The sequence below is a fragment of the Podospora bellae-mahoneyi genome (genome assembly GCF_035222275.1).
Source record: "Podospora bellae-mahoneyi strain CBS 112042 chromosome 1 map unlocalized CBS112042p_1, whole genome shotgun sequence".
In the NCBI taxonomy this organism is placed as follows: domain Eukaryota; kingdom Fungi; phylum Ascomycota; class Sordariomycetes; order Sordariales; family Podosporaceae; genus Podospora; species Podospora bellae-mahoneyi.
In genome coordinates, this window is record NW_026946359.1 from 6,823,063 (window position 1) to 6,844,904 (window position 21,842).

The following is a 21,842-nucleotide window of genomic DNA, read 5'->3' on the forward strand; positions in this document are numbered from 1 at the left end:
TCACAGGAATAAAAGAGGGGAAAGAGAGAAAAAGGCACTTCATGGTCAGATGTTGGCCGGCCGGCCGCATTAGCTGGCTAGACCCGTCACCGTCCAAGCGGTTCTTTACGTACTGCAAACCGAGCTCATTGCAGGAGAGGAGCAAGGGGTGGTCTTTTCTTCTGTCTTTGCAACGCGCTGGTGCGGGTAGGGCTGTGTTTTGTTCAAACATTGGGAATGGGACGGCGGCAAAAAATAGCCCTCCTCCGCATGGTACAAAAGCGGTGAAGTGTGTTTTCCTCCTCAGAGGAGGCTGGAAGGGCCACCACTGGGTCGCGGAACAGATGATGCGGTCTGGGGAAAGCTGGGAACCTTTTGAAACCCCCCCTGTCGTGATATAATCCGGGGTTCAAGTGGGCAACCAAAACGCGCTGTGCTTGTCACAGGGGAGGCCTGGAAATTAGCCGAGTTTGTACCACTGTGTGACAGTGGGAGGAGTCATGGACCAGCGGGAACAGAATTCTCGGATGGCTGTCGCGTTATCCCTTGCTTGGTTATCGTTGGTGAGCAAGCCGGCCTCAGACGTCACTTTGTTTCTCAGTTCCTCCGAACCACGGCGGAAAAGAAACGTGATGGCGATCTCGTCACTGAAAAGGGAGAAGGCCGTGACGAGGTTGGTCTCCCCGCTACGCCATCCAACCACGGGCGAGGGGGGTTGAGCGTGGGGGGGCGATATGGGCAGCGTATGGCGCTGATGTTGTGGAAAGGTCGTTGGGCATTCCGAGGTCTTGGTCCACCGCAGCCATCAGCGGAGCGGCTCACACTCTCCTTATGCGTAACCATCGGAGGCTCCAGCTGAGCTCGTAACGGGGGCCATGAGGCGGGCAACCGCACGCAGATCCGCCCGAGAGCTGAGTCGCACGGGCAGACGAGGTCAACCGCGGACCACAGGCGGCAGGCCGAGTGAAGGAGGGCCTCCGAGGAGACGATAGACCCTGTGCGAGAACGGGCTGGCTGTTCAAGTAACACTCAAAATCCCACGTGTGCCGTCGCCAGGTGTGCTTGTTTCCCCACGAGTGCGTAATCTTTGCCCACCGGTGACCGAAACTGGAGCAGTTCCCGTGGTGGTTTCTGGGGCGGTGATAAGTGGTGATAGGTGAAGATATGAGGTGTGGTGGTTATCTCCTCCCCCGGACAGTATCCGAAAAGCAAACCCCACGCCCAGCGCAAGGTTCAAGGTCTGATGCCCGACGACAAGTGCAAGGGTGTTCGAGCCGGGCTGGACTTCCTGTTGCCTTTGCTGCCCGCAGGCGAGGCGGTGAAACGACAGCGTGAGAGTGAGAGCGAGCGCGCGAGGTTCCTTCTTCTCCTCTCTCTGTCTCGGCTCTGGGGTTCTCATGGCCTGCATGGTTCTCATGCAGCACCTGCTTGATTTGGAACTGGCCGGCTTCCGCGGTGTCGGTGATATCAGACTTCCTTCGAGAGCACCCCCGCAATGGGTTTGGATGGAAAATGTCAAATGGCATTTTTGCTTGCCAATCCCCAGCTCGTCCCCGGCTTGGTGCCTAGCCTTCGGTGCGAGCCGGGAGCTTCCAGGGCTTGTGCTTGGCTTTGGGGGGCGTGTCCAGTGCCTGACATGCGCTGCCCGGCCCCCTTCTGCTGCAGCTCTAGCCCCTGTTCAGTTGGCACCTTCCAGTGCCTCCCTGGGGATTTCTTCCCCTCCCTTCCTTCCGGATGCCCCCAGACTCACCCCAACTTCTTTTTCCATTTCTTTTTTTGATACTGAAAATTCGAGCGCCTTCCCGCTGGGTGTCCCGTGCTTGGCTGGCTCAGGTTTGGTTCCAGATGCTGGCGCCAGTGATGGAATTGGTTTGCGTCTCACTGGCATTGCCACTGCAATAAGCGTTTCCGTGTTTTTGCTCGTTGGCTGTTCGCCGGGCAGCCCTCGTGCTCAACCTTCGTCGTCCCATCCCAACGCTCATGGAGCACCTGGACCTACTCTGCTCTCCTCACTCGACTGGACATCAGACGGTTCGTTTCTTGCCGCCTCGTGGTGTCCTCCGGCCCCGAAGAGAGAGCGCACGAGCTGAGAGCAACTACGGGACGGGCAAGGATCTACTCTCAGCAACGGACCGTACTCTCGTTTGTGAACGGTACGTGAGGATTTTGCGGAAAGAGAAGAAGCAAATCAGCGCGTCGGGGGGAGGGGGGGGCTTCTTGCTTCTGGTTCATGGCCCTGGATTTCCAACTCCCAGCCGTTTCCCCGAGACACAAACGACGCTCGCACTTCCGACCGGCCAGCCACCGACCCCTTCAGGCCTGGTCGCTCAAAGGCGCCAGTGAGGTGTGTCGTGTCGAACCAGGGAGGCCTTTGCCAAGCTGCTTGAAGCTGTAGGTAATACGTCCGGGGTTAGCCCTCCCTCCACAGGATGCGCGCCAGAGACTTATATCCCAACTTTTGTCACATCATCACCGCCCCCTGTCACTTGTCCGTCATGGCCCAGATGCCAGAGCTCATGTCGCCCGTCCTTGTCTCAACTGACGCTTATCTTTTCTCTAGGTCCTCGCCCTGATCTATCTTGCTCCGGCCATCCCGCCGGCGTTTGCTCTCAGGTTTTGGCTGCTGTTTATCAACCAGCTTGCCTTCTCAGACCTGCTGGAGATGTCTGTTTGACCCGGCTTCACCTACCGTCAACTACTCCCTTCGCTTTTCGCAACAATGGAGGCCATGGCTATGTTGCTGCCCAAGGGCATTGTCGAAAACACGCGCGAGATATACAAGGAGGTGGCGAGCTATCCCATCGTTCCTCCAGAGAAGCTATGGCAATATTGGAATGGTATTTGAGCCGACGACGCCCTTGGAAACCGGTGCCAAACACTCTTGACTAACACGCACATCTCTAGTCTATACAACAACCTCACGAAAGCTTGTTGACCCAACCGCGTACAGATTGGAACACTTTTGGTGGCACGTTTGGGGAAGTGACAGACGATATCTCAGCGGGTCAACGATTGCCAAACTGTTCGAAGAGATCTCCCGTGGCCCGACATTCGTCCCTCTACGATCTGTTAGAAACAGATACGAAGGGCCATCGGTAGGCCGCCTTTTGCATTGCTGCGGTCGTTGACAGAAAAACTGATAAATTGGACAGGGCCACAGCGATGCACGTAATAATGGCAGGGGAGACGCAAAAGCAGCCTCACGGCAGGGGCAGCCCAATCAAAACTCGGACCAGCAGAAATCAGCCCCTGTTGGCGGAATGAAGCTACCGACGCCGTCGTCTTCGAGGCCACCCCCAGCCCACCCGATCTTGAAGAAGAAGAATAGAGGGCCTTCTGGATCAAAACCAAAGCCAACAGCTCGATTCGTGGACCCGTCTGCTTTTCAAGAGCGTATCATTACCCCTTTGACCGAGCCAGTTGCGCCACAGCAGCTCCCGTCCTCGCCTCCGGGCGAGCCGGTCGCCAAGAAGAACAGGGCGGTGGCAGTTGTTGATGAAGCGCAAACTCCTACTGCAGTCGACATGCCGCCGCCGCCGAAGCCTTCACCTCGTGTCACAGAGATGCCTCCCCCGCCAAAACCATCACCAAAGCGAAAGAATGTCCCTTCGGCCGTGACGGTTGCCGGTGGAACCGACGTCCGTCCACCGCCAATCTCACCAGCCAAGCCCGAGAGAGCTGCGCCGCCGACAGGGAGACGGATTGTTGCCAGCACAGCAGCATCGAAGAGGCGTCCAGTCATGTCGAGGAGACAGAGCTCCCAAAGCTCAGGGGGCACAGGAACGCGCGTCGTCAGCCCGGCCACCGCGGCGCTGGTGAAGCAGATGGTGGCGCAAAAGTCCAAAGGACAAGAAGGAGTCGGCCACCAAGATTCGGCCATAATATCTTCATCAACGGAAAGCCAAGGGGTTGTTCCCCCCATCAGTGCAAAGTCAGCTGGGAAACGGCCAGCCAAAGCCCCAATAGATCAACCAGTGACCACTGCGCAGAACGTACACCCACCCCCTAATCAGGCAGATGGTCGGCATAATCGTCCTCTTCCAGCAACAGAAGGCCGAGCACTTCTCGCGGCAGCAATGAGGCCACCGACATACATGGCCCCCCCTTTCCAACGACGATCAACCTGGGACCTCGACGCCCAATTTCCAGAACCCCGGCCCCAACCTCGAATCCCTGGGGGTTTGGTCCAAGACCGAGCTCAACGCCCCAGTTTCGGCCTCCAGCGATCTGCCCCCATGATGGCGGGATTCGTAACCAGCACCACCACCACCAGCCCCATCCGAGGATCCAGCAGCACAGCCACAGCACCAAAAATCGTCCGTTCTCGCTCCAACAATACGGACAACCGACTCACCCTCATGGCCCTGCCGACGGGTGTTACGAGTGCGGCAGCGACTACTACTCCTGCAATAGCAACAGCACGGTTTGATTCAGAGCCGGTGGCGTTTGGACCTCGGGAGCCGGAAGCGAGGGATATTCCGGATAAGGTGATGGATTTTTCGAGAGGTTTCACGACGAACCGGGTTCTGCAGCCGTGCTTCACGCCCACGCCACCGAATCCGGCGCCGCCGATTCCGTATGGGAGGTCCAAGAGCCAGTTGCATTTGTTGTTGGAGAAGGAGAAGGAGAAGTTGAAGAGGGGAAATTTTAATAGTAAAGTCTAATTTCTATCACCGGGGTTTAATGATTGAGGGAGAGCGAGTTGTGTACATGTCACTGGTGGGTAAACCACATTGTATTTATAGCTGGATCGATTATCCTGGGGTTTAGGTTTGGTGAGCGGGTTATGGGGTTTTTGGTATTGTTATTGATTGGGATTTTTGGTATTGTTATGTGACTGGGGGTTTTTTTGGGGGGCCTGGTGGTTGGGTGGTAGGCACAACGAGATGATATGGTTTTGGTCTGGTTTGTTTGGTAAGTTTGGTTTGGTCAAGGCACAAGGGCAGGTCAGAGATACCCCGTTGTCGTAGTTTTGGTAAACGAGAGAGGTGGAAGGGGGCCCACAGTTTTAATGAAGTCTGTTTTTGCTTTTTGACACTTGAGTACCCTTATGTGTGTTGTCGGTCGGTGGTAAGGGGAGGAGCATGTGTTGATGATTACATTTGTGCATGTTGACAACCCTCAAAGTTCCCTCTTCTTTCCTTGGGTACGAATACATACATATATTCCGGGACACGAACCTGCTCAGAAATAAGGCTTGTCTTATCTGCTGCCATCAAGAGAACCAGGATCGAGCGTGTGCATAATGATGATGACGACGACGATGATGATGATGATGATGATGATGATGATGATGATTATGATCATGGACTTGAAGCGCAATCATGAATAGACTTTTCACCAGGGAAGGGAAGGGGGGAGGGGGGGTTGTTTCTATTCTGGCTTGACTTACCATTTACCTGCCCTATTTTGCCCAGCTGCCCATCCTCAAAGCGTTACATCGAGTTTCCTTAACCCCTTTTTCTTCCCCCTTTTTCTTGCATTTTACCCCAACTACCACCGTACCACCCCAACTTTGACAGCCATCTCCTGTTTGTGAAGTCAACTACAGATCAGGGTCGCTGGATCAGGAGGCACGCCACAACCATTGATGATATGAAACAATATATTATTATCACCAGGAAACCCGCCCCCCCCCAAAAAAAGAATTAGGAATCCATCGGTGCAAAGGGGTATAGTATAGTAACACTTTTGTTTGCTCTCCTCCAAACCCAACTTTCCCCAACTAGTTTATGCACGCCTCCCAGGCTTAAACGATCGATCGCCCCTTTCCAACCCCCCCAAATCTTCCCGTCATTATCCATTATTACTCCTCTCTTTCTCTCCATCTTGTGTGCGCAAGGGGGGAGGGGCGCGGGCGGGTAAGTAAATGGTATGTATGCATACTCATAAGTACTCGTTGCCAAGTATACTTTTTCCGTGTCCTTCTCTTTACTTCCCTAGAGTTCCCGTTTTTCCATCCAAAAGTACCCAACCCTGATGATATCCTACAATTTGTTCCCTTCTGGGCATCAACAACCCTACTCATCAAGCCTAAACATCTTCCTCAGCCCCCTAAACCTCTTCTTCTTCTTCGGCGTGCCCCCATCCGCGGTACCAGTGACGCTACTCCCGTCCACGCTCGGAGCACCCGTCGAAAAAGCCGTCCGCTGCTGCAACTGATGCTGCACCAGACCCGTCCCGAGATTTCCACCCCCGATTCCACCAGACAACGTCCGAGTGCCCAAATTCCCACTTGTAGAAGGTCTCTTTGGCCCGTCATCATCCAGTGGCATCTGCATCCTGGGCGGCGGAGGCTGCTGCTGACTCTGACTGTGACTGTGTCCGAAGATCCCCATCCTCTTTTGAAGTTTGGGGCTTCTTTGCGGTGGCGGGGTCTGAACTACCGCTGGTTCAGGCTCCGGCTCGCCCTCGGCAGCGGGTGGCTCCTCCACTGTGGGCGAGACATCCTGCTCTCTGGCAGCCTTGAGCTGGCTGGCGTTGCGCTCGAGTTTGGTGTCCCTCCTCGCCGGGCTGTCCATGCTGCTGCGGGCGATTCCCCCAGAGGAGGAATCATGCTTCTTGCGGCGGAGGACAGACATCAGACTGCTGCGACGAGTCGCGGCACGTTTGCCATCGGCGGATGGGGCGGCCCCTGAGACAGGAGAGGCTGTCTCAGCTCCCAGTGCAGGGGCAGTCTGAGAAGTGCGAAGGATGCTACCCTTGCCAGAGCGGACACGGCGGAGAGAGGTGTCCACCGTCAAGGGAGGCTGGCCACCCGGGCTCGAGACCGCTGGTTTGGTTGTCCCATTCGCCTTGACAGCCGGTGTCTCCTCTGACTCCTCGAGCTCCTCCAACAAGGCCGTGCTGGCCACAGAACCACGGCCAACACCTACCCCGTTAGGGGCCGACTTAGACTTTGGCAATGGGGGGAGCGGCGCCGGGGCGATATCGTCTTCATCGCTAGAATCTTCAAACCGACTTTGGAAGCCACTGGCCCCTCCGTCCTCATCACTCGAGTCGGCGAAGCGACTGGAAAACTTGTTCCCCGACTTATTCTTTGTAACTTTGGCACCACTCTTCTTTCCAAAACTTGGCATACGCATCCCGCTCGGACTCCTTCTTCCCTCAGTAGACGAGTCGCGTAATGTTCTACGCATCTGAGTGCTCGGAGCTGGAACTTCCACACTTTGTTTGGAGGACACAGATGTCATCGAAAACCTCTTCGACGGCAGGTCAGTAGGTGGCGAAGTCGCTCTCATGGTCATGCGGAAACCGGTGGCCGACCCGCTTCTCGGCCTCGACCTCTTGAAGCTGCTTTCACTACCACTAGAGCCGCGGCGTTTCAATGTTGTCGGGACAGCCGTGACAGGGGGGCTTGCCGCTGCCCGTCGCTGGCTCTCAGTAGATGCAGAGCTTGCCGCAGCAGCAGCACTCGGTGCTGGGTGCCTAGCTGGACTCATGTCCGCGGGTCTGGTGTCAGACCTCCTGGTGTCGGCACTGCTTGATCGCAGTGATTTGCGCAGACGGGGACCTTGGGTAGGAGCAGACTGTTGCTGAGGTTCGCTGCGCAGAGTCTTCCTCATGGTTGTCGGGATGGCAGCTTCCTCTTCGGTCCACTTCGTCCCAGGCTTGATCATATAACTGCGCTCGGGATTCGTCACAGCTTTCTCCTGCTCTCTTTGGTGCTGGACTGCCACCTGCTGTGCCATGTGCAAGGCCAACGCCTTGCGCTCTGAACTCCTTCTCTCAATCGATTTCTTCTTTTTTGGCTTCGGTTCAGATGGCACCTGATCCAGATCGGCCTCGACCCCGGCCTCTTCTCGTGCCTCCTTTTCCAGCTGTGCTCGCTTCTCCGCACTGAGACTTCGCCAGTATGCTTTCACCTTTTCCCACTCATCCTGCGGGCTCTCTGTGGGTGGACTCGCAGGCGGACTTGCGTGTGGGGTCTCAACGGCAGTCGTGGCTGTCGATATCTCGGTCTGGAGTTTGGGCGTTGCCTCGACGGGCTTTTCGGTCGCATGTAGCTCTTTCGGATGCTGGCGAGAGCTGGGATCCGGTCGGAGTGGGCTTTCCACCACGGCATCGAGCGACAAGAAGCCGCTGCCCTCGATATCGGAAAGGTCCTCACACGCATCGCTATAGATGCTGCTTTCGGAATCAGTAGTATCGTGAACAGCTGAAGAGATGGTTTGCGTCGAAGGCTGAACTGCCGGCCGACTTTCCGGGACCTCGACCATGGCGGGCGCAGGCCGCTGAGGAACGGACTGATCGGACTCATCCTCCGGGAAGCCTCCCGGCACGTCGAAGAGCTCTTCCCTGAGTGACTTATCCTCAGCCATCGCAGGTGGTGTCGGCTGAATGACAGCTATATGTGGAACTTCTTGCTTCGGTGCTGAGTTGACCGAGGCCTGCCGAACAGCAGTAGGGATGCTTTGTGGGCTGGCTGAGCCGTTCGACAGTTCAAATTGAGTCTGAAGTGGCTGCCGAGGGGCAAAGTCACGGCTGGAGACCTCGGCCGGCTCGTGTTCCGACTGAGTGGTAGCCAGAGAGCTGTCGCTGTCCGTGTCGCTGATGTACCCACCGCCCTCGACGCTAGTTACAACAGGAGGCAGAGGTTCCCTGAGCCTCGAGATATTTGCAGTATGTGTACGGCCCTCGTCACATTCTTGGGAAAAGATTCCACCCAGCGCGTGGTCATTGCTGGAGCCCAGTGATGGACTGGGAAGAAGTCCTGTCGCTGAAGGTCCCGTAGAAGCATGTGTTGTCTCCGCGTTCGGCCGAACAAGCGGTCGTTCCGCATCCTCCTCCGGTTGTGCATCTCGGGGCTTCCTTTCTCGAATGCTTCCGAAGCTCGGCAACGCAGGCCGGGGCTTCATAATCTCATCATCATCCAAAGATGGAATGTCTTTCTTGACAAGGCCAAAGTATCGCTGACGGCCGGCCTCTGGAGGACTGGCGGAGAGCGGTGACGTGGCGCGGTTGTCCGGCGAAGGGCTCACAGCATCTTTAGCATCGTCAAAACTGACACGCACGGATTTCTTGCGCCCAACAGGTGGCTCATGATTGCCGCTTACAGATGCCTCGGACGACGAAGGCGACGCGCCTCTCGAGGGGCTCGAGTGCTTAAGGGCTGATTTGCGCGGCGAGATCGACCGAGGAGGAGGCGAGTGCTTAACTGTCAAGTTTTCCTGGACCGGCCCAAAGTGTGCTTGTCGAACAGGGCTATTAGAGTGACTGCGTTCATGTGCGACTTGAGCCCGTCTCGTGTCAACTGGCGAACGACCACCTCGTACGGGGCTTGGACTGGTTGGCTTCGATATTTCGACAGAGGGGACCTCGAGCTCAGTATTTGGGTACGTCTTTTGCCTTGTTGGGACTGCATCCATCACTTGTGTGAAAGGTGATCCCCTCGATTCCGGTGTGGAAACCGTTTTTGGCCGTGTTGGAACAGAATCTAGGGCCTGTGTCAAAGAGCTTGTTGAGATGTGGTTTGGCTTTGGCTCTTCGGGCTCCGCTTCCTCCCTAACGACCGAAGGCTGTCTCCTGACCCCTTGCCAAGTCGCCTCCTTGCTGACCTGAGGGCTGGATGGGGTCATTGGTGGAGGGCCATGTTGCTCAAGCCTCTTCGCATCCAATCTTGGTGAGCTGATGATGGCTTTGACCGATGGCTCCTCGAGATCTTGCACGTATACTGACGGCTGGGGCACATGGATGCGCTCCTGGACGGGGGCCGGCGTGATCTGTGATTGGTTCTTGGTCGCTGGAGAATTGTCGACCGCTGTACCTTTCAGACGGCTCACTGTCCCTGCGGCGAGATGTGATCCAGCTTTTTGCGATGTCCTCTTTTTCCTTTTCGAGTCGGTGCGTTGCTGGGGGGCTTCATGATGTGCCGGATGCAGCTCTGATCGTGGGACCATGCGTCTCGAGTTGGGGTCATAAACCAAAATTTCGTCGGGGGCGGGATTCGAGGTAGACCGAGTTCTTGGACTCGCCACCAGTGCTTGACGGGCCGGTTGCTCTCTGGTTCGCGACATCTGCGCAGCCGACCCGGCCTCCACAGCAGATGCCGGAAGGCTGAAACGAGCCGAACTACCGACAGAAGCAGGCGCTTCTGTGGGGGACACTGGGGGAGAGCCAACTCTCGTTCGCGTTGGGTAGGAGAAGTTTATCGACGACGCCTGACTATCAGGCCTTGCAATCTCAGACACCATCTCTTGCTCTTGTCGTGGGATCTGTGGTGGGCTTGATGGAGGGCTGGCCATAGCAGGATCCGTCCTACGGATATTGGAAGGGTCGCCGACCTTGGCCGCCCCAAACCAAGACGGCGCATCTTCTGAACCAAGTCTCTGAGACGCAAGTCGTACAGGGGTGGTCCCCATTCCTAGGCTTTTGGATTTGCGATGCTGGGTTTGTGGTGACGCGCCGATATCTTTTGGGAGGGCTGGGACGGGAGGGGCGTCGTGACTGAGCGATTGCGTCTGTCGATGTCCTCCGCTACCACCGGGTCGATGTGGACTTGGACTTCGAAACGTTCGCTCGGTCATGGACCCGCTGCTTCCGCGCCGTTGCAGGTTCGGTCTGCCTTGTGTTATTGGTGATTCCGTTCGCGACGATGAGGCGACCGATGCGCTGCGGCGTAGGGTTCGTTTTGTTTGCACGTCGGCCACTCGTGTTGGCGTCATGGGTCGCGCGCGAAGAGCAGCGGCGGCAGCGGCAGCTGATAATGTAGAGTTGGACTCATGGCGTTTGAAGACGGCAGCAGCAGCCGTGGCAGCATTTGGATCAACAGTCGCCGCTGTCAAGGGCTGCACGATGAAGGGCATATCAGCTTGGGATTCTTGGTCGTCGCGATATCACCGCGCCAGCTTCGATCAAATTTCTTGGCAGGAACCACTAGGTGCCCACAACAGGTATTTTCTGAACAATAAAGCAGCCTCAACGGCTTCATGATGCTTCGCGAAGCTCGAGCCATGTAGGAGACTCCATGCCAGTCGACTCTGTCGCTGTGGCGGCATTGCATCCGGGGACAGGTGCGTCAAAGCAGCGCGGTAGGGACAAAGTACAATGACGACATACCAGATTGGGCGGCCGAGGATGCCTTCGGGAGCCAAACATCCTTGCAGATATTAGGCCTGCCCGGGCTTGTGAGGCTACCTCGATGAGACGGTCATAGGCTTATCGCTGGGTTCGATGGAGGCGGCAGAGAGCGGGAGAGAGAGAGACAAACTCGCGCGTGTTGGTGTTTGCGACGACAAGGTGGGATTGCGTGAGAACTAAGGAAGAGATCCCGAGACGGGGACGGGATTTTTGATGACGGGAAGGCGCAGCTCCCCCCAAGCTGTTTTAGGTGTCGTATGGTCCATGTAAACCCCGTCATCTTGGTCGGCAGCAAGCCGGGGGGGGTGGTTTGCGCTAACTCTCTTGTAAATCAGAGCTCTCCACGCCATCCCGATTCGCGAGCAATGGGTCCAGCCTCGAGTGGACACAACCCTCAACCCTACTGGGGCATCTGCCTCTGTTGGTTATGCGACATCCACCAGGGCTGCAGTTGCTCAAAAGAGTGGAAACACGACATCAGTTGAACTGTGGTTGAGACACCACGTCTTGGTTGGTGGCCTACTGGTCAGCCGTCATCCCAGTCCTTCTTGTCAGGCCCAGTCCCGTCAGCTAATCAGGTGTGGGTTCGCATGTGCTGTGTCTCCTCTACATATACATGACTCTACACTCTGGAAGTCCCAGGTTATGGTCATCTTCAGTCGATGATGGAGTCAGTGTCGGACTCGCTCGGAAACAAGAGATAGCACCCATATACCTCTTCCTTAACAGGTGTACCTTGACGTGGTCACTCGCAGATCAGCGCCTCCTACGTACCACCGCAGCCGGCGCACGAACTCAGCGGCTTCTCCGCCTCCGTTTTACTTCCTACTCATGCCCATGTGCAAAACGGCCCATCCATCTCACTGAGGTTGCACTTGGGTAGGTACCTTCGCAAGGCATTCAGACGGATATTTGGCGCTACTGGCGCATCAGATTCCAAGTGCCGATTTGATGCGACTATCTCCACGTTTTCCACACATGCTTCTAGAAGCCAATGGCCCCTGGTCTCAGACCGTCACATGGAATAGCTGTCTCGTAACATGTCGTCCAATCTTCAATCGCATCCAAGTTCTCAGCTCTCATCGGCTTATTACATCATGACGCATCAAGAAGTCTGTATTACCGCCAATCTATCTATTTCTCCCCCCAGTAAAACAATACTAACACAACCAACATGAGAGTCAAGACTAAAACAGGTGGTTCAGTTCTTATGCAAGGGGGTTAGAGCAATAGAAGGCCTGTTTGGTGTGTTGCTTCGTACATGCTGTACAGTAAGAAGAGAGCGTGGTGGGGGGAAAAGCAGTGGTGCAGTGCGGTGCAGTACATCAGTCTAACATGACGCTATTGTGGTGGAAAAGGATGCCCCCTCCGGTCCATCCGCCCGCCAACCCTATACCTCATGGCTCAGAATGACCAACTAACAATATTATGCGCGCAGACCGTATGCGCAATTTGAAAACGTTTATCCATGCTGCCGTGAGAAATGAGAGGGTTGCCGGTAAAAGTTGGGGGAGGGGGCCGGGGTTATGTGCCCGGTATGTCATGGTTGCCGCCAGGGCGGATCGGGAACTGCTGACGGCGGCCAGGCACCTCGGCGGGACAGTCGGGATACCCAGCATCTTCGCCCTCACACTCCTTATCCTCGCACTCTTCGTCGTCGTTATAGTTCTCCTCGCTCTGCGTGCCCTGACTGTCGGATGCCCCTTGGCTGTCAACGGCCGCAGGCTCTTGTACAGCATTAATGTTCTTGTTGTGAAGCTTGCTGTTCTTCTTTCCCTTGTGCTTGCCCTTCTTCATCCTCTCCCATTGAGCTCGACGTCGCTGCTCCAGCTGCCGCTGTTTGCGGTCCTTGATCTCATACTGACGGATGAGAGCCTCGGGCGGATGTCCAAAGATGTCCTCATACTCGCAGAAGTGGCAGATCCAAATATCCTCAGGTTTGGGGGGATGCCGTCTGTTCTCTTCTTGCTTTGCCTGACGGCGTGCTCTGGCAGCGGCCAGGTACTCAGTGGCAGCGTTGCGGCGAGCGGGCTTGGGATTGGCAACCGGTCGTGCATGGGTGTTGCCTGCTGACTTGGCAGCCGTGTCTTTTGGTAAAACATGCGCAGGCTGGGGCAGGGTTGATGGAGCGTAGGCGGTTTGAGACACCTGGGTGCCACGGACGCCGTTCACCAGAGGTGGACGAATGTTCATAGACTGTTGTGGCACCGCTCGGCCGGGCCAAGCCGTTACTGCCGAACCACAAGTGAATGTGAACTGGCTGGTTGCTGGAGTCCGTTTCGTATTCAGTTGCTGGTTCAGAAGACTGGTGTTTTCTCGGCCTTGATGAGGGGGCAGTTTCTCTGCGTTGGCAATGGCACTGGAAATGATGCCAGTGTTTTCGGCTGAGATGAAGGTCAACGTTTATGCCCTGTCAAAGAATAGCAAAGAGTAGTAAAGACTTACTTGGTGGCTTGCCACCCCATTGCACCGGGCGTGCCTTGACTCTCCCGACCCAACTGTTACTCGTATCCGGCAGTGGCCGGAGCGGACTCCGCCCGCTTCTCGGACGTCCATACCGGCCACGACCTGGCCCCGCCACGTTGTACATATTGCACATGCCGTACGTTCCTCGGAATCCAGGTCCATAATAGGTTGTACACCCAGGCGATTCTTCGTCATGGGCGTCCAAAGGCTGCACAGCAAGTGAACCAGAGCTTGGAAGCGACTCGCTGCTGTGATGTGCTCCATTCGAAAGCATCTCGGCAGCTGATGGAATCTTGCGCTTTTTCTTGTTGTTGGTGTGCTCAAAGGTGTCGTATCCATCGGCTGAAGATGACGCTGAATTCGGAGGGTATGGTATTCCGTGCCTGCTGAACTCGGTCTTGACCACGGGGCGTGAGAGACGGCTTGCGGAGTCGAGAGGCACTCGATTTGCCCGCCTGATCGAAGCACCATCTGCTCCGGTTCCAGCTCGTGACTGTTGGCCAGGCTCGCCGGTGAGCCCGGACAACTGAGACGGTTGAGCTTCTACCGGTGGGCAGGGGTATGAGAAGAGCGGGTGAACGGTCTGCGGGACTCGAGGATACTGGATCGAGCTGGCGACTTCGGCCGAGAGGCGTTCCCGCAACGGTCTCTTCGGCAAGGGCCGTATCGGTCGACCGGGAAACAGCGTAGACACCGTGTCGGCGGACATTTTGGAAGAATGTTCACGTCCTATGGTCGAACGATAAGTCGACAAGGTTAGCTTGAGAATCCACTGGCCGGCGAGGAAACCGAGCAGAACTGTGAGGAGGGTGATCCAGAAGAATTGAGAAGCCGGCAGATCAGGAAATTGCCACATGACGGGTGGCGCTTTGTTCATGTTTGGGGGAGGAAAGGGTTGCTGACGAGGTGGCTGGAAGGGAAGAAGGGCAAGCAGCGACTTTGCAAAAGGCAACAGCACTCCTTTCGCATCCGCAAGTGTTGCGATTCCCAAAGTGCCATGGGTGGTGCTGCCCGTGGGATAGTGGGATAGGGGTCCAACATGGGAAGGAGCGCATCAACCTACCCGACAAGATTTACATAGTACCCCAAACCCTCAGAGCCAGTGCCAGTCGATAGCCGGACAACCAGGCCTGACTACCACAACCGGCCGCAGATATACCCCTCCTTGATTCTATCGGTTTGCTTCGTCTGGAATTGAACAAACTTGATGGTTTATCCTTGCTCGCTTGCTTCGTTCAGTGATGGCTGGCAGCAGCAGGTAGCTAGCAAGAGGCACCACAAGGCAAGCTCAGCGAGGCGAGTCTTCGGTTGGCTCCTTTGAGGTTGTCGACACCGGGGTCGGCCGTCTGCCCAAATGATGCGTCAGCGCTCTCCACTTTCTTACAATCAACTCACCCGCTTGCAGTAGTTCCTCAATGGCATCAACTGCAAGAGTTGTCCAGGTGTCCTGTCCTCTGTCGCTGTCATCCGCGGCTGAGAGCAACCATGAGGGGCAACACCACCACCAAGGGCCATTTGAAAGCGAGGGAGCTAGGGAGAAGGGTGCCGAGTCTGGGCTGATCAACTGCCTGGGGCAACCCACCTGCAAGTCGATAGCAAATTTGAAAACCAGAGGCTCGCAATAACTCGGGAATCCAAAGGATGCTAAGCAGCAATGAAGCTATCAAAGTGGAGTCGATGGAAACGAAGATGTTTTGATGAGTGCTCAGCAGGCGAACGGAGAATCAGCGAGCGAACAGTGTTCAGTGCTGGCAGTCCACGACCTACTCGGGGACAAATTACATAATCCGGCCGGACTGCCCACCCCTCCTCCTTATCAACAACATCTTATCGTCCGTTTTAGCGTATCCGACAATGTCCCGTGAGCTGCTAGCGCGGGGCTCTGACGCACGTCCATCCACACACTGTGTGCCTCCAGGGCTTCGACACCCCTGCTTGGGAATGTTAATTCAACTGTGGCCGTGAATTCTACTGGGAGAGCTAAAAGGGATCTGATACAGAGAAGCCATGGTCGGATACATATGCAGAGGGACTGGCTGGTAGTTATGGGGAGGCCCTGGCTAATGTTGTACTCTCACCAGACATGGACATTGCACGTGTCGCTGTTCTGTTACGGATCGACAAGCCTGGCATATCATACATACTTGAACACGGTTGAAAGATAGTCAGAACCACTCCGAGGATAATTAACAGATCTCCATGGATAGCTAATCAGCTCTTAAAGCGGTTGTAATGATGGCTTCGAGGCCTGCTCATTCACACAAGGCCCTGGGGGGAAATGTTGTCATGGGGCAGATATGTGACGGTCTGTATAGTCCTTTCTGAGCACGACAAGGAAGACTATACTTCCATTATGTATGAGAAAAATGCAGCCATGTGCAAGCCCAAAGAGCTGATTCAGGAGTGTTTGGACCTGGCTGGATCTCTAGGTATCTATTGACTTTAGCACCACCACATGCCTCTTGGCTTTGGCGAGCCTTGGTCACTGATGTCATGTTGGCGCATTTGTTCCATCCCGCCTGTATGTTGATGCAAGAGCCCCAAAGGTCCACAAAACTTCCGAATTCGGATCGAATCCACTTGACCAGATTTCGTACCTGCTGCTAAGGTACACCAGAGAGGGTAGTGAAGAACTCGCGTAGAGGCTTCAGGGGATCGATTTTTGTGGGGGAACTGCTTCCCAGTCAATGGGAGATTAGCTGGCTTCAGTTATCCTGCTCACCATGGTGGCTGGAAAAACACGAACAGCAATTGGCATCTTTGGTGCACTTGCAAAGCATGGTACTCTTGAAAGAAAGTGTATGCTGTAGACAGAATTGGGGCAGAGCTCCCAGGCTGGCCCCGCATGGCCCAAGTGCGGTGCCAAAAATTGCTGGAGGACGCTTCGGGGAAAATGTGGTGGTGCGCTGCTGGGTCCCCAGAGCGCTTCTGCCAGTCGCTTCCACTCGCTCAAGTCCAGTCTCCCCCATCCGGCCCTCTCCTCCTCCGCCTACCGCTCTCACCACCGACTTTCTTGCGCTCGCCTGTCGCTGGACATCCATCCTGTCTCTGCAGTGGCTGAAGTCATGAGAATCACTTCTTTTCCAGAGAGACACTGTGGATTCCGCCCATACCTTCGCAGATTAACCTAGCACCACGCTCGCCGCTGCGCCAGCCATCTCGACGCCCCTAGTTGTCCTCTCAACCACCGCGTCGCATTTTTCCTCCCCTTGTCGGAACACCCTCATCTCTTCAGCTTCTGCCCAGCTCTTGACAATTGAGCACCAGCAGGACTCTTGGGGCACTACATTGTGCTATCACCCTCTCTCAGAGCTCGCTCTCGGATCTGTCGTCCCTCGGCCCGGCACCGACATCTTCTCTCCAGCAGACGCGACACCCTTTGCTGGAGAGCACCCTGCCTCGAGAACCGAGTATTCTGTTGAGCCCGACAGATATCTGGGTGCATTTCTACACTACTATCCTTCGGCTTCAGTATTTTGAGCCCTACTGGCAGAATCACATCACGACAGACTGTGTCGCGCTTCGCCCATTTTTGCACCAACGGTGGTGCGAACATTACCTCGACCTTTCCACCCATTTTGGCCGAATCGTCCACATAAACCTCGACAGACTCGAACATTCTCGTAATCACCCGATCTCGACGTCTACATAACTATTCGATACGAGACTTGAACTTTCAGAAATCCTGTCGGTCAGTCTTGGTCGTCAGATCTCGTGTCGCTAGGGCATCCCCGATTAAGCGCCGCTTGCCCACACACTCGCGCACCCCTTCGCGCACCCCTTACACCTGCGTACAGGCCTGCAGCTCGATTACACTCTCGCATTTTTACTGCCCCTCTCGGAGCGGCTTCACGTGGCAAGCAATGGCAGGACTCGATCCCAGACGGTCTTCGAGGGCGCGCGCTACCCAGTCACAGTCACAAGTATCCTCATCGAGCTCCAGTGCCTCGGGCCGGCCGGAACGCAGCTCGAGGCACTTCAACAAAGCTGGCTCTCCACAAAAATCGGCATCCGCTGGCTCGCTCTCCTCTGAACCACCGGAAGATACAATCACTGCCGACGATACATTCGCCACACGCCGTCGAACCCGTGGACAGGGTGACGATCGGGACAGACCTGGCGTCAAGGCCGAAGCGGCCGACATGACCAGCGCCGACGATGATGTTCAAGAAGAGGACGAGGCCGTTCGCTGCGTGTGCGGCAACGAGGAGTACCCAGGGCCACCACCCCTGGAAGATGAACCTAGACATGGGGCCAAAGGGGCTGTTGACATTGACCCAATATTCTTAGCTTCTGTCACGGATGATGTTGCCGGGTTTTTCGTGCAGTGTGATGTTTGCAAAGTTTGGCAGCACGGCGGCTGCGTTGGAATCATGACCAATCCCGGTCCCGATGAGTACTTTTGCGAGCTCTGTCGCCGTGATCTTCACAAATTGTGGACAGCTTCCAACGGGTAAGTATGAATCTTTTCCGTTCTGTGACCGCGCTGGGACGCTGGGCTCAGCTGTGCTCAACAGCTGAGCGCAGACCCGAGATCATGTTTCACCAGCTTGCACCATCCCCGGGCGTTGGGAGGTCACAGTCCATCAATCAATCAAGTTGCTGACATCGTGGCTCGCAGGAATACCTACTCTTTCTATCTTCCCTTGCGGCGACAGTCGAGGACCTCGTCGAGATCTGCGTCTCTGAACAAAGAAGGCACACGATCGCCCACCAAAGAGAAGGAAACGCGAAGCGGACGAGCCACCTCGGCGAACCAAGCTTCGAAACGGCGGTCGACTATGAACAGCCGCGAGGCTGCTTATGACGAAGCGGAAGCTCTGAGAAGGGCCATTGAGGCCAGCAAAGAGGAAGCTCATCTCGAGCCCGAGGGCGTTCCTAGGCGGCCTAAGAGGGGGCGAAGCGACAGCGAGGAGTACGTGCCGTTGGCTGCGGTCAGTAGCGTTGCTAACTTTGATCAAAGGAAGCAGGAGGGTGCCAAAAGGCAACGCACCAGCTCTCGATCAGTGTCTCCATCCGTCGACAAGACGGCCGACGAATCGGACGATCCCAAAGGTCCTAGTCGAAACGGGACCAAGTCAAAGCCGCGCGGCGGCGCACGCAATAACCGGAACGAGAAGCTTTCCGAAAAGGAGGAAAAAGAAAGACAACGGCAAGAGGCTGCGAACAAGAGAAAGGGGAGGGCCGAACGTCGGCGAGCTGATGGTACGGCGTCCACGAGTTTTGTGAAGGTGTCCGAGGCTCACACGGATGCAGATTCAGATCCTTCAGAAGAGCTGTCGTTGGCAGCTCGGGCCATAGTCAGCAAAACGGCAGCACCAGTCACCGGAGACACGAGCACAAGCGAGACGGCCGCAGAGACTGTTCAGCAGCCCTCCGCCCCAGAACAGCAGCAGCCTCCTCCAGCATCGCAACCGACCCCTGACTCACCGCCCACGCCTGCCATATCACAGACCAAGACGGACAAGAAAAAGTCGCACAAACGAAAAGGGCGCAACCAGTACACGCGCGATGACGAAGCCTCGCCGGCACGGTCGGTTTCCCGAGATATCCAGAAAGACGAGCATCCCCCGGCAGGAAAGGGGCACCACCACGGAGACGGCGTCGGAAAGGCGGCACACTCTCGATCGCGAGGTGGGATGAACAGCAAAGTCACGATGAATGACATGAAGAGGAGGGCAGCGGCTTTGCTGGAATTTATCTCCAGAACACAGGTGGAACTTGCTGGAGAGACGGCAGAAGACGCAGCGAGGAATGACGTGGCAAAAGCGGTTATTGTCAATCCCACTAGCGCACCGGCGGTAACAAATGGCACCAACGGTATCACCACCGATGATTCGACCCAGAACACATCGACAACAGGGCCGACTTCGGCACTGGAGAGTCAAGAAAGGGAGTTCAAAGAGCTTGGATGTGTTGAAATGATGGACAGCCTGACGAGGCGGTTGGTCAAATGGCAGCAAGAATATGCTGTATAGTTTTATGGGAGGCTGGAAGAAAAGGCTTTACTCAGGGGGAGCATATCATTATCTCTTTTGTATTTTGCATTGGCGGCGTTGGCTGGAGGGTTTGTTTTGTTTGGGTCAGGGGGGTGGGTAATCTTTTATTGGCATATTTTGGCACTGGTACCGGGCGTAGGCACCACGAGCGCAGAAACCAGTCACTGATGGCGCAGGAAACTTTTTGGTCATCTTTACATTCTCGAAAAGCAGAGCTTTGCTGTTCTCATTTGTTTTCTCTGCTCAACTACTTCGGCAGGACACTTTAGCAATACCCCTTGCTGCGGACATCTTGGATTCTTTGAGGGAGGTCGGCTGGGTGGGTTTTTTTTTTTTTGGTTTTGGGAAAGGACTGTGTATCTAGGGTGGTGGTTCATAGTGTACAAAAGAAGTTTCGAGGAAGAATTGATATCCATCATCGAACATGTGTTGATGAGTAGTCTGTAAATATGATTGTATCCGTGCATTGACCCCTTTACGTGCTCCATCGGCATCAAAAATCGAAGGGCTTGGCATCTCATGGACCTCTCTCATCAACTGCATGTAAATCCCAACGATACCAACTCGCAGCCATTCTGCACATAGTAAGTGTTGTTTTGAGGACTCCAGCTGTCGATATTGAGAGACCAGTCAGCTCACACAACAACAGGTCTTTCTTTTCCTTCATTATCGACTCACAGCCCTCTCACCATGCCCCGGATCAGTCCCCGGGCCGCCGTGAGGGCAGCCTCCAAGGCGACCTCTGAGCTATCTCAGTCCACACCCAACCCCATAACCCCAATATCCACCATGATCAACCAGCGGGCCATCCCCTCCGATGCCAGCGAAGAGCTCGCGGCATTCAGATCAAAAGCTCCAAAGCCAAAACCAGAACAACCCCCACCAGTCTCAACCCGTTACCCTCATCAAAAACCACATCGTGGTCATGGACCCGCTTCACAGCAACAACAACAACAACAACAAGCACGACCAAAGAAGGAACCCATCCCCATCGATTTTACGGGCTTTGTTCCTAGGGATAAATTCGAAATCTCCACCTCGCTCCCCCGATCCTACTTTCTGGGCCATCACAGCGCCGCCCTCAACAAAATGCGCCAGTCCCTCTCCAACGTGGGCCTCATCCTCGAGCTTCGAGACTTCCGGGTCCCAATCTCCTCTTGGAACCCGGTATTGGAAGAATCGCTATCCTCCACCTCCGCCGGTGTCCCGAGATCACGGATTATCGTCTATACCAAACGGGACCTCGCCCCCCCAGCGCAAATGACTCCCGACGGGCGACCAGTGCCGGGCACGCAACCACCGGGGAATGTCGTTCGGGTTTTGAGGACCTTTCACAGGCCGCCGAGGGTGAATAATGTAAAGGACATCATTTTCTTGGGTATGGGGCCTCATGGAGCGTCTTTGCAGCCGTTGCTGGACGGGATAAGGGATGTCGCACGGGAGATGGACTCCCTCACTGGGCTGAGGGTGATGGTGGTGGGGATGCCGAACGCGGGCAAGTCCACCCTGCTCAACAGACTCAGGAGTCACAGTCTACATTTGGGCAAGGCGGCCAAGACGGGGGCGCAACCTGGCGTGACGAGAAAGTTGGGAACGCCGGTTAGGATTCTTCCCGGGGAGGACTCGGGCGATCCGGAGAGCATGGGGCTGGGGGAGGGGGTTTTCATCGTCGACACGCCGGGTGTGTTTGTGCCGTACGTTTCCGAGCCGGAGGCCATGTTGAAGCTGGCGCTGGTGGGGTGTGTGAAGGACGGGATCATTCCTGCTGTTACTGTGGCTGACTACCTCTTGTATCGGTTAAACCTGGTCCGGGAGACGACATACCTGCAAAGGTTTGGGATGGGGAGGCCGACGAATGATGTGCATCAGTTTTTGAGGGCGGCGGCAAGACGAACGGGGAAGTTGAGGAAGGGAGGAGATGAGAGTATGGAACATGCGGCCGACTGGGTTATTCAGGAGTGGAGGAAGGGGAATCTGGGGAGGTTGTTGCTTGACGAGGTGACTCCCAAGAAACTGGAGGAGGCGATGGAGCGGGCGAGGGAGCCGAGTCTGAGTATGAACCAGGCGAGGAAGAGGGAGAAGGTGGCAAGGAAGGAGAGGAATGAGGCTAAGAGGGCTGGGGGTGGGGAGAGTGCTTGAGGGGTGTGTAGAACGATGAGTTATTGTACGTTTTTGTATACTAGGTGAGTGGGTTTCCACTATGGGAACATGCAAAACGATTCTTCGCGTGAAAAGATAATGTCCAAAAGTGACGTTCCCATATGCAGTTTATCTATGCCTCTCTCTATATGCAGCCCACCAGATGATCTATCATACACA

General features: G+C 55.6%; 6 protein-coding genes across 6 annotated transcripts; 3 read left to right on the plus strand and 3 right to left on the minus strand.

Annotated features, from left to right (window-relative positions):
- Positions 1-2,707: 2,707 nt before the first annotated feature.
- On the plus strand, positions 2,708-4,643 carry QC761_120130 (uncharacterized protein; the record flags this gene model as incomplete). Its single annotated transcript, XM_062875295.1, has 3 exons — positions 2,708-2,816; positions 2,884-3,074; positions 3,132-4,643. The coding sequence occupies 3 exons, from the start codon at positions 2,708-2,710 to the stop codon at positions 4,641-4,643; spliced, it is 1,812 nt and encodes a 603-aa protein (XP_062738541.1).
- A 969-nt stretch (positions 4,644-5,612) lies between these two features.
- QC761_120140 (uncharacterized protein) lies at positions 5,613-11,499 on the minus strand. Its single transcript, XM_062875296.1, has 2 exons — positions 11,038-11,499; positions 5,613-10,766 (listed from the first exon to the last, which is right to left on the minus strand). The coding sequence occupies exons 1-2, from the start codon at positions 11,074-11,076 to the stop codon at positions 6,000-6,002; spliced, it is 4,806 nt and encodes a 1,601-aa protein (XP_062738542.1). The 5' UTR covers positions 11,077-11,499; the 3' UTR covers positions 5,613-5,999.
- Positions 11,500-12,054: 555 nt separating this feature from the next.
- QC761_120150 (uncharacterized protein) lies at positions 12,055-14,233 on the minus strand (the record flags this gene model as incomplete). Its single annotated transcript, XM_062875297.1, has 2 exons — positions 12,055-13,442; positions 13,504-14,233. 2 exons carry the CDS (start codon positions 14,231-14,233, stop codon positions 12,583-12,585), a joined length of 1,590 nt encoding a protein of 529 aa, XP_062738543.1. The 3' UTR covers positions 12,055-12,582.
- A 13-nt stretch (positions 14,234-14,246) lies between these two features.
- Positions 14,247-15,039, minus strand: QC761_0022720 (uncharacterized protein; the record flags this gene model as incomplete). Its single annotated transcript, XM_062872082.1, has 4 exons — positions 14,247-14,253; positions 14,588-14,654; positions 14,801-14,870; positions 14,920-15,039. 4 exons carry the CDS (start codon positions 15,037-15,039, stop codon positions 14,247-14,249), a joined length of 264 nt encoding a protein of 87 aa, XP_062738544.1.
- Positions 15,040-16,458: 1,419 nt separating this feature from the next.
- CTI6 (Histone deacetylase complex subunit) lies at positions 16,459-19,928 on the plus strand. The gene is made up of 4 exons (XM_062875298.1): positions 16,459-17,977; positions 18,029-18,439; positions 18,488-18,729; positions 18,781-19,928. The coding sequence occupies exons 1-4, from the start codon at positions 17,388-17,390 to the stop codon at positions 19,500-19,502; spliced, it is 1,965 nt and encodes a 654-aa protein (XP_062738545.1). The 5' UTR covers positions 16,459-17,387; the 3' UTR covers positions 19,503-19,928.
- Positions 19,929-20,050: 122 nt separating this feature from the next.
- On the plus strand, positions 20,051-21,662 carry mtg1 (Mitochondrial GTPase 1; the record flags this gene model as incomplete). The annotated part of the gene is made up of 2 exons (XM_062875299.1): positions 20,051-20,107; positions 20,173-21,662. Exon 2 carries the CDS (start codon positions 20,214-20,216, stop codon positions 21,660-21,662), a length of 1,449 nt encoding a protein of 482 aa, XP_062738546.1. The 5' UTR covers positions 20,051-20,107; positions 20,173-20,213.
- Positions 21,663-21,842: the final 180 nt, after the last annotated feature.

What these genes read in the sequence shown, in the direction of transcription:
- QC761_120140 (XM_062875296.1), bottom strand. Translation starts at nt 11,076, where the DNA reads ATGTTTGGCTCCCGAAGGCATCCTCGGCCGCCCAATCTG. An exon ending in ATCCTCGGCCGCCCAATCTG is followed by an intron (nt 10,767 to 11,037) that starts GTATGTCGTCAT and finishes TTCATCGTGCAG; the next exon opens with CCCTTGACAGCGGCGACTGT.
- CTI6 (XM_062875298.1), top strand. Translation starts at nt 17,388, where the DNA reads ATGGCAGGACTCGATCCCAGACGGTCTTCGAGGGCGCGCGCTACCCAG. An exon ending in TTGTGGACAGCTTCCAACGG is followed by an intron (nt 17,978 to 18,028) that starts GTAAGTATGAAT and finishes CGCTGGGCTCAG; the next exon opens with CTGTGCTCAACAGCTGAGCG. An exon ending in CGAACGTCGGCGAGCTGATG is followed by an intron (nt 18,730 to 18,780) that starts GTACGGCGTCCA and finishes ACACGGATGCAG; the next exon opens with ATTCAGATCCTTCAGAAGAG.